Genomic DNA, 10,959 nt, shown 5'->3' with positions numbered 1-10,959 from the left:
ACATCATCCCCCCAAATGTGAATATTGTTTTAGTTGTTTGGGGCTAAATACATTGAGTCTGACTGTATCTTATTCCACAGGCATCCTAGTGTTTGGTACATGGACCAAATATAGTTCTTCAGAGACAATTTCTATACTTTGTAACTGAAATTATTTTATCTTGCTTGCAGTAGATATGACCTTGACTCGTCTCTGCATGGGAAATGAGCAGATTGAGAGTGAAATCAATGATTTATGGAAAATATTTCTGCCTGGTAGGAAAACTGTTTCAAGCAGGAATCAAACTGGGTGTTTGTTTTTCAGTGGCATTACTAAATGACCTTTTTGTCTCCAAATGGAAAAACATTTTTCATCAAATCTGGTTTTGAGGTTTGTTGAGAAAAGGTTTCTTCCCCCAGATCTTTGAGTAGGTGATTATTAACACAGCACAACCAATTCCTCTCTGCGGGTTCTGTCACTGGTTTTCAATCAGGATGATTGAATGGGTCCTCCTCGTGTCTTATAAGAAACCATCTAAGTGATTTTCAGTTGTCTGAGTAGCTCAGTTATGGTCTAAGGTAGTAGTGAAGATGAAGACTTTGGGGTCGGAATGCTCAATTATACCCTGGCCTTGCCACTTCCTATCTGTGTGAACTCAGGCAAGTTACTCAATCTCTTTGTGCCTTCATTTTCTCATCTCAAAATGCAAATATGGATAATAATGGTACCTACCTTGTTGTCAAGTTATTATAAGGAATAAATGAGTTAATTTGGGTATAGAGTTTAGAACATAAACAGTTTTTATACAGTTTTTGCTTCTATTATTTTAGCATTTTTTACAATTGGCTGGAGACTTTTAGCCACTATCAAGATTCCAAAAATTGTTAGAGACTAGAATAGAAAGTGAACAGACAAGGAGATAAAGGAGTCCAGAAATATCTAACTAAAACTCCTTAGGTAAATGTCATGCTAATCAGCCCAGCTATTGTCATGAGGTTATATCAGAAACAGAGACAGAATTACAAGTATGCAGCTAAACTCCTTCTGTTCTTTTTTTTTGAGACAGAGCCTCAAGCTGTCCCCCTGGGGCATAGCTCACAGCAACCTCCAACTCCTGGGCTCAAGTGAGTCTCCTGCCTCCGCCTCCCAAGTTGCTGGGACCACAGGTGGCTGCCACAACACCTGGCTATTTTTTTTTGATTGCAGCCATCATTGTTGTTTGGCGGGCCTGGGCTGGATTCAAACCCACCACCTTAGGTGTACGTGGCTGGTGCCTTAGCCACTTGAGCCACAGGCGCCGAGCCAACTCCTTCTGTTCTTAAAGGCCACCAGTACAAGGCATTTATCTGCTCAACAAAGGGTTCTAACTACCCATATAGGAGGTATTTAGGCTTAGGAGATAGCCCCTAATCAGCAGACTCCACTGGAAGAGGCTGATTGTTTAGTTCAGGACTGGATTCTCAAACTCCGCTTGTTGGACCAGGACAGGAACTGTGAACTAACGTCTTCTAACCCTTTCAGGAGGCCCCTATTTATTCTGTAAGTGTTTCCCTCCATGGAAGACTGTGAATGCCTCTGATACCAATTTCTTTTTCTTCTGACTGACTGCCTGACTTCAGTGTAGTGCGAATTAGTTTTAGTGTGGGTCTTATATCAACCAGACATTTCCATTCTAAGCCTTTTATCTGGAACTGTGAAATGAAAGTCTTTGTTCTTTATTAAGGGAATTCTGGAGCCGATGGGAGATGGTTTGGGGGATATGGATGAAATTACATCATCTATAAAGCCAACCTTGGAAGGGGAACCTGATTTAAGCCTTTCAGATAGGTGGGTGGTAACAGGTGCAAGCTGACTGGAGGTAGCGGCCTCTGTGCTTCCTTCTGTCCTCCTTGGTAAGGCTCTTGGTAAGGGGAAGGTAGAGGTTAATCTGGCTATGGCATTGAATCTCTGTTCCTGGAGAATTAGCATTTAATAAAATTTCCACATTATATCCATACTGTATCCAGCCTTTCATAATTTTTATGTTAAACTGAAGTTACAGATGTTGACACTTCTTGCCTGCCCCTGAACCACCTCTCCCCCAAATTAAGGTACACATTAGATTATGAATAAAAGTCATGGATAAAAATAATTTTGGTTAATAGAATTTCTCTTTAGTGGAACTGGAAATCATAATGTTGTGAAGTTGGGGAATAGCTTGTGAGTGTTGAACTTTCAGAAACTGTGCTCAGAATTCATAAAGTTTTCTTGCTTTTTGATTTTAGAAGCCTTTCTTCTTTTGAATTAACAGAGACTTCACATCTTTTATGTTTACCTGGATGGAGCTGGAACATATTCTTCTTAGTAAAGTATCCCAAGAATGGAAAAAAAAGTATCCAATGTACTCCATACTACTATGAAATCAATATATAACCACCTGCACACTCATACAAATGGCAAAGCATAACTATAGTCCATAAAGTAGAAGGGAAGAGGAGAGAGAGGGGTGGGGAGAGGGATATGAGAGAAGGGAGGGTATTCGGGGGATTTCACCTAATGTGCATGATGCAATGATACATTTCAAAACTATTAAGAAATGAGTGTAATTGTGATGGATGCGTTACTTGGTTCAATGTAAGCATTTCACATTGTATATTGAAGCAGTACCCTGAACCCCATAAATGCACCAACGTACAAAGTTATGGTTTAACAAAAAATAATTAATAAAAAAAATTTTAAAAAGTAGCCATTAGCCTCATGGGGCTATTTACATTTTATAAAAATGAACAAAAAAATATATCTGGCCTTATTTTTTTCTAGTCACCAAAATGGAGGGCTTTGGTGGGTGAATGGCACCAAAAGGAGATGCCATTCTCTAGGAGATGAATGGCATACCTGTTACTTGGAAGCATATCCTGGAGAACACTTTATAAGCCTTAGTCACAAAAGAGATGCCTAATCTCCTGGCTTATACAACTTTCAGTGTGTTCAGCTAAGTTTGGCCCAATGAGGTGTTCTTAGGCCAAATTACTAACTGGCTAAGAGGTATTCTAGGCCTATACTCTTACACCACCTGGGTACAAAGAGCCTCCTTGAGATGAGGGTTTGGTCCAGAAGATCCTCAGACAAGACAGATATATTCTAAACATACTTTGAGATAGAAAGCATCAAGGAATCTCAGTAAGACAGCTGGTTTGGGACTGCCATGGACCAGAGCGGTAATCATGTTTATAAGGTAGGTAGAAGTGTTGAGGACAGTGTCTAGGAATAAAGCAGACATTAGTCTGCCCAAGTTCAATTCCTAACGCAAGTGTTCCCTAGTTTGGTGACCTTGGGGAGTTACTTGATCTCTCAACTTCAGTTCGTCCTCTGTGAAACTGAGAGAAAGACAACAGGATGGAAATAGTCGTCCCAAACTCAATGGTTGGATCACAGTTTCAAATGAAAGGAATGAACGTCATTTGGTGCTAACTCTCCATAAATATTAGTGTTATTCCTTCTTGGTATGTTTGTCAGTTTTGTGTCCTCAAGTGGCATAAATATTTTTGCATTTATCTGTCTCCTGCCATATTTTTCCATTCTGGCTCACAGACAGTCTTTTCATTTCTCAAATAAAGAGAATGAAGACAGGGGAGATTAACTCACAAAAAGCCATTGCTTCTTAGGGTTTGTAAATCTCTATTACTACTGGTGATGAGGATAATAAAAAATGATAACAAGATATGTTTAAACACTGTTTTACAGTTTTCAAATTGCTTTGTCATTCATCCTATCTCATTAATCTTCCCAATATTCTTGAAGATATTCAGGAGGGGTTTCTTTACCCTTGTTTTACAGATGGGGACACCTTCTAGGTCATACAGCTAGCTCTTGGCTGGGCCAATATTAGAATTCAAATCTCTGAGTTTAGACTCCTAATCTGAAAAGCTTTTCATGATATCATAAATCACTCCCTTATCTCCTATCTCTGGGGTTTCCAGGTACATTTGTACCATTCATAGGGCACTAAAATTGAAAAGGACATTAGCAATCCTCTCTCACCGAAGAGTGAGACATTAGAAATCCTCTCCCTAAGACTGACAGAGTTAGCTCTCTCACTGAAGTCCACAGAGGTTGGGGACTTGTCCAGGGTTGCATGGCTGTAATGGTGGCAGACTGTACTTCTTGTTTCTGGTACAGACGTCTTTCCACTAAGGCCAGAAACTCCCTTTTTAATTCTATTTATACACGGGGTAGGGGAGGAAGTATAAGTATGAGGCAGGTCTGGTTTCAACCTCAAGCTATGAAATTTTATTGCAAGAGACTTAACAAGGAGGAGAACTAGTCAGGTTAGAGCTCTGCGAGATTTGGGGACTTTCAGGTCCTATGGCTACTTGGAGGGTTTATGTGTTAGTTTTTTTGAGTTTTCTTTACCTGTGAACCTTTCTGACCTATGGCTATAATTAGAAGAATCATATTCTATTTATTCCTTGGACTGAAAGTTTCCTTCCATTTAGGATCTGATTTGCTAAAGCTAAAGGCGCCTGAATCTGGACTGCAGAGAAGACTCCTGAGCTTTGCAGAGGGGAGAAAGCCGGAAGGCTCTAGCATAGTTTGTTAGCACAAGAAAGGAAGCAGAAATTCAAGGCAGATGTTTGAGATAAAAATAAAGATGGTATCTATGGCTGGACCAATCCTTATGCTCCATTCATTAGAAACCTCCATGTGGGGACAGAGGAAAATGACGAATTCCAGTGATGATTTATTATTTACACAGCATGGTGGATAAATTAATCACAGATGTTTACTGAATTTGTTGAACTAAATGAACCGCTCTCCCGCACACTCAAGGTAATTACACATGTATCCACCACATGTCCCCTCGGCACAACTGTAACGCCTAACGCTGAAACTCTCACGCGAGTGCGTATTCAAATGTCCCTTTATCGAACTCTTCAACTTCATCCTCCCAGGTAGAAGAAGGCATGCTACTATATGGGTCTAATAGGATTTTGAAGCATCTGATAATAAGAAGTCCCAAGAAGATACACAAAATCCCGACAAAAGCAAAGCCAGTCTTTTGCTCCAGAGTCAGCGAGAAAGCCGATACTTCGTTGACGCTCATCTTAGCTGAAGAGTTGCCACAGAAGATACTACTCATCATTCACTGGCGCATCCTCGTGGCTCTTCACAAGTTCTGCTGGAATCACCTCTGGACCTAGGTACAAAATTGGACTCTGTTTAGTTTTATCCTTGAATGACATTGGGCACGTAGTTTTGCTTCATAAAATCTGGCATTCTTCAAACCCTTTTGACTTAACTCAAAAGATGTTTGAAAACATCATCAGCAGATCAGTGTGAAGTTAACATCGGAGACACTACTTCTGTTGTAGTATTCATGAGATTGCTTTTATGGACACATAAAACTGTGCCTACACACTAAACGTAAAAGCCAGCGTGAAGGTGAGTAGTCTAATAATTTCCCCTACCAGCTTTGGATTCATTGCCAGATGGTTAAGTTGCTTTCTTTGATCTGAATTGTCATCTAATTTTCACTTCCTTTTTTCACGTGTGAATAGTACCATAAATAATCAGAGAGCCTAAGCTGGTCAGGCTGTTAAAAGCCTACACCTCAAGGTCTATGTCCAGTGCCATTTTATCTGACACAGATTCTGATACTTTTATTTTATTTGTTTGTTTATAAATTAAATTAATTAAAAACATTTTTAGAGACAAAGTCTTGCTTTGTCTCCCAGTCTGAAGTGCAGCGGTGTGATCATAGCTCACAACAGCCTCCAACTCCTGGCTCCTGGCCTCCAGGGATCCTCCTGCCTCAGCCTCTCTGGTAGTTGTGATTACAGGTGCAGGCCCTAATGCTTTTAAACATTCTTCTCTCTTTTTCACCCTTTTTGCTTTTAGAGTTATATCCTTTCATTTTCTTCTCCACTACTGTCAATTTCTTAGAGAAATTATATTTTTGAAATTAACATAAGCAGTGCTCAACCCAGCAGCTTGTAGTCAACAAGCACCAGTAGCTATGGCTGTTACCTACCGCATCATGACAGCCATGAGCTTGCAGGATACCTTAAATAAACATGAATTAATTAAATCAACCAAAACAAAAAGAAAAGTTAATTAAATCAAATGATTTACTGATGTATAGCCACCCTTTTTGAGAGAACTATTTATCACCAAATAGCTTTTCATGTAATATCTGAGAATGAGAGACTGTTGGTATTTTCATTTTTATTGTTAGTTCTAATAAGTTCTTAAATTTATATTTATTATACATATTTAATGTTATATGTAATACTATATTTTTATGTTATACATATAATGTCATAATATGTAATAATTGATGCTTGAGTTTTGGGGGGGATCCTAATTTTCAGAAAATAAGTGAGACAGAACAAGGGATGGGAGGTAAGAAAGGGAGAGTGAGAATAGTAACAGTCTTTGTAGTTTTCAGAATTAGTCTGCAAATAATATACTAATTAATGCCACTGGATATTTTGTTTTATAATGATTTGGATTACAAAAGAGCTTTATCTTCAAACCTTAAGTGGCAGAACGAGTTAGTACATTCTGGGGTATAGTATTTGAGTTTTTATTTTATTTTTTTGTGAGACAGAGCCCCAAGCCATCCTCCTGGGTAGAGTGCCATGGCATCACAGGTTACAGCAACTTCCAACTCCTGGGCCAAGAGAGTCTCCTGCCTCAGCCTCCCAAGTAGCTGGGTCCATAGGCGCCCACTACAATGCCCGGTTATTTTTTGGTTGCAGCTGTCATTGTTGTTTTTGGTGTGCCTGGGCTGGATTCGAACCCACTACCTTAGGTGTATGTGGCTGGCTCCTTAGCCACTTGAACCACAGGCACCGAGCCTGAGTTTTTGTTTAATAAAAGGAAAAAAGAATATTGTTCAAACCCTTGTTGAATTTCTTTCCACTATATCAGTTTTCTGCCCCACTAAACATTGCATAGTGTTTAATTTTTTTCTAAATTTAAGAACATGTAAGTGGCTCAGAGTGAGCTTTCTGAAAATGCAGCTTTTGCTGCACTATCTTGTAAAATTCGTAGGAAACTAAACTGTGCATCTTATGACTCTGAGACTTAACTGGGACTTTTCTTTTTTAACTAAATTGCTAAGTTTTTTGCTTTCTGTCAATTAGAGGTCATTTGGTGAGATCCAGTTTCTGGTTCATTTGTTTAATGAATAGAGACAGTGACCGTCAGGATATTTCTACATGGAGATGCTAAGCATTCCTCATGTAAGACTGATTCAGCCAAGTCACTTCTTCAAATCACTTTTTTTTTTTTCCTTTTTGCAGTTTTTGGCCGGGGCTGGGTTTGAACCTGCCACCTCCGGCATATGGGACCTGCGCCCTATTCCTTTGAGCCACAGGCGCCGCCCCTGTTCAAATCACTTTTTAACTAAAGTAAACCTTGTTAGGCTACAACAGTTGGATGTTTCTGGGGCTATGTGAGTAAAATGAGGCCATCAGCCTAGTTTGTTGGTGGACACTGTTTTTTTCCAACAGAGTCCCTTCAATGAAGGATTTGTTGCCTAGCAGCAAGGAATATTGCCAGAAAACAGTCTTCAGTGGCTGGTGCCTTTCACTGATTGTCTCAGTTGCAGAGAGCTGCCTCATCCCAGGTCATGGCCCTTCCCAGGAAGACCATTCAGTGATTAATTGATGAGACAGTACAAAGTCATGGCCATCTTGATTCAAAGAGGGAGAACTCTGAAGGACTATTCTAGCTCCAGAGTTCCAAACGGGGTCAGCTGAGACTGTCTCATTGGGTTCATATCACATTTCTGCCCACTCCTGCCTGAGTCTCTCCTCTTGCACAGGTGTTGAGCCCAAGCACACTCCTTGAGAAATATCCAACAAACCAGTGGAGTGGCTCATGTCTATAATCCTGGCACTCTGGGAGGCTGACTTTGCAGGACTGGGTGAGCTCAGGACTTGGAGACCAGCCTGAGCAAGAGCAAGACCTGTCTCTATAAAAACAAAAAAATTAGCCAGGCATGATGGCCCATGTCTGTAATCCCAGCGACTGGGGAGGTTGAGGGAGCAGGATAGCTTGAGCCCAGGAGTTTGAGGTTGTAGTGAGGTATGGTGATGCTACTGTACTCTAGCTGGGTGATAGGGTGAGACTCTGTCCAAAAACAAATATATAAATAAATAATGTACAAAGTTAAAAAATTAAAAAAATTTAAAGCTCCAATAAGCTAAACTCTTAGGGTCTGGTGGCGGGGGACCCCAGCCTTCAACAACTGGCATTAAGGAAGTTAAAACCTGGGACAGTTTTAAGGATTTGTTCATTTTACAGTGAGGTCTTACTATGTAGAAATGGCCTAAAATAGTTATAGCTATGATGTCAGCTAAATTTATTTAGGTGTTTAAAGAAATTATGACGTATACATAGCTCCAATGTTATGCTGATCATTAGAGGACTTAAATCTGTTAGCCTGTGATTAATCTACTTAACTCTGTGACTTTTCTTAAAACCTGCCAACCACCAAACAAATGAGCACAAGAGCCGTTTTCTAGATGCAGAAATAAAATACTCCTCTTATTTGTTGCCATCAGATTAAAACAAGGTATTTTCCTATTAGACAAACAAATACCTTATATTTTATAATACGTTTAATATATACCAGAGAATGCTTTGTTCTTAGAGTTTTAGACAACATGTGGATTATGGAATTATCATTTTTAATTGTAATTATTTTTTGATAATAATTTTCAAGTAGTAACCATAGGTCCTGGTATACTGTAGGGATTTACCAATACCTATATATACTAATACTAATTTGAATCGAGTTAAACTCAATATGTTGAAGAACATAACTTTTGATGAAATAAAGTGATTATTTTAAAAAATCTCACATTAAAAAATATTCACAAAACATAAAAATGTGTTTAGTTAAAAGGAACAAGAAAATTCTATTGAATTTCGAAAATCAGCCTTGAAGATAAATATCAAAATTCAGTTGCTCTTTTAGAGGGCAGTGTTTCTGTCTCTTCCTGGCAAGTTTATCCAGCATTCTCAGAAAGACTCACAGGATTTTTCATATTCAAAGGAGTGAAAATGGATCTTTCTTAATATCCTTGTGGATCTCCTTTGTTTTCTAAAGAAAGGAATGTAGCCATCATATTACTTTGGCATTAGTCTGTACCGGAAAGTACAGAGTTAAAGTTTGTATTCAATTGTAATGACTTCGGTCAGCTTAAGATTTCTGATATTAGGCCTTCTTCCTCTGACCCTGCCCTCTACAATCTTAGCTAAGAAAATATTTAAGATATTTCAAAGGCTTTTGGAATTGGGCAGAGGTATAAATAATAAATAGATATCCAGAGTCACTGCTAATAAATAAAATCACTATTTTTATAGTGCCTTGGAGGAATAGATAAATGGCTACTTCATGGCTTTAAACATAATTTATAAGCACTCTTTGCCCTTCCATTATTGGCAAAATACAGAAGAAATGCAGTGTAACTAGAGAAAAAAGCTGAGAAGTGTCCAGAAACTTTAAGGATATAAAGTAAGTAAATTTAAAAAGCTGAATCAGCTTAAGGTAACATATGTTAACATAACATTAACATATACATCTATCTCTATCATATATCCATATCTACAGGGTGGCCATAAAGTTCATGTGCAATTTAAAATGGCATACTATTTTCAATTGCACACAAACTTTATGGCCACCCTGTATATGATAAGCCAGGAAGACACAATCATAGATGCTATGAAAGAAGGAAAAGCAAGTTAAGAGGAAAGAAAATGATGGTGGGTGAGGGCACGCCTTTAAATAGGTCAGCAAAGGGCTCCCTCGGGAGATAACATTTGACCCAAAGCCTGAATGGTGTCAAGGAGGAAGCCATGAAAATATCTGCAGGAACAGCCTTGAACTTGAGGAAATAGCCATTGCCAAGGCTTTGAGGTAGTAGAGTTTCATATATGATATGCTCAGATCAAGAAATTGACTCATAAGCGATTAAGCCCCTTATTTGTGCAAAGTGGTCTAATGGTATTAAATGACAAAGGAAAGGCAAAACTACTTAATCTCCTTGTCTCTTTTTAAGTAATGTAGAATGGTCTTTAGATATAACACACACAAAAACAGAAAACAAAACAAAATAAACACAAAACAATAAAACCACCAAACAGTATAAGGGGACAGGGATGTAGGAGAATGATGTTTAGCCACATTAAATGAGTTAGAACTTCCAGGATCCGATGATGTATGCTTTGCAGATGTGCTTTCAAGACCTTTGAGAAATTACTAATTATGAGAGAGCTGCCAGAGGTAAGGACATGAACAAATGTCTCAAATTTCAAAAGGAGTAAGGGGGGATTGTGAAAGTTATATATCAGTAAGTTGAAATTAATCTTTGTTGTGAATTGACAGTTAATTATTTAGCGGGCAATTTGTCAACATTTAAGAAGTCCCTAAAAGTTAACGTAAGTTTAATAAGTAATGACAAATTTACTTCCTTTTTGGAAGTTTGCTATTAACATGTTGGTGAATCAGGAGAATAACTTGGACGTGGTTTTCTGATTTTGACAATGCATTTATTGGTCTCCCATGATATCTTGAGGGGGAGGAAGACATGAGATACACCTTGCTAATAGTATTTTTATATAGATTCATAGTTGACTGAACTACCCTAATCAATAATGGGTTCTATAATCTTGGAGACGGGTCTCCAATGTAGTGTCACAAAGGTCTGACTTGCCTATTAGTGTTTTTGAGCAGTGATTAAGTTGAAGACATTAAAGTGATGATGGTCAAACATTCATTACAAAATTTTACAAAATATTTCCAAAATACTCTCTTTGTGTTGGAAACCTCTTTGTAAAATTTTGTAATTTTATTTTATAAATAAACATGTATTTTTCTGCAATTTCCTATTTTCTCCATGTATGGCTACTTTAGGGGTGACTTTTGGGATACCCTGTAAACCTGTAAACAAGAATAAAACAAGTCTTCCATAAAGCAATAAACCTGTA

The 10,959-nt window shown here is 38.4% G+C and overlaps 1 protein-coding gene across 1 annotated transcript; it reads right to left on the bottom strand.

Moving 5' to 3' along the window:
* Positions 1–4,852: 4,852 nt before the first annotated feature.
* On the bottom strand, positions 4,853–5,098 carry CTXN2 (cortexin 2). The gene has a single exon (XM_003784337.1). It carries the CDS (start codon positions 5,096–5,098, stop codon positions 4,853–4,855), a length of 246 nt encoding a protein of 81 aa, XP_003784385.1.
* Between the last annotated feature and the right edge of the window lie 5,861 nt (positions 5,099–10,959).

The sequence above is a fragment of the Otolemur garnettii genome, unplaced genomic scaffold (assembly GCF_000181295.1).
Source record: "Otolemur garnettii isolate 467f Iridium unplaced genomic scaffold, OtoGar3 scaffold00011, whole genome shotgun sequence".
In the NCBI taxonomy this organism is placed as follows: Eukaryota; Metazoa; Chordata; class Mammalia; order Primates; family Galagidae; genus Otolemur; species Otolemur garnettii.
The sequence above is the reverse complement of the archived record's forward strand: the minus strand, read 5'-3'. Positions and strand labels throughout refer to the sequence as shown.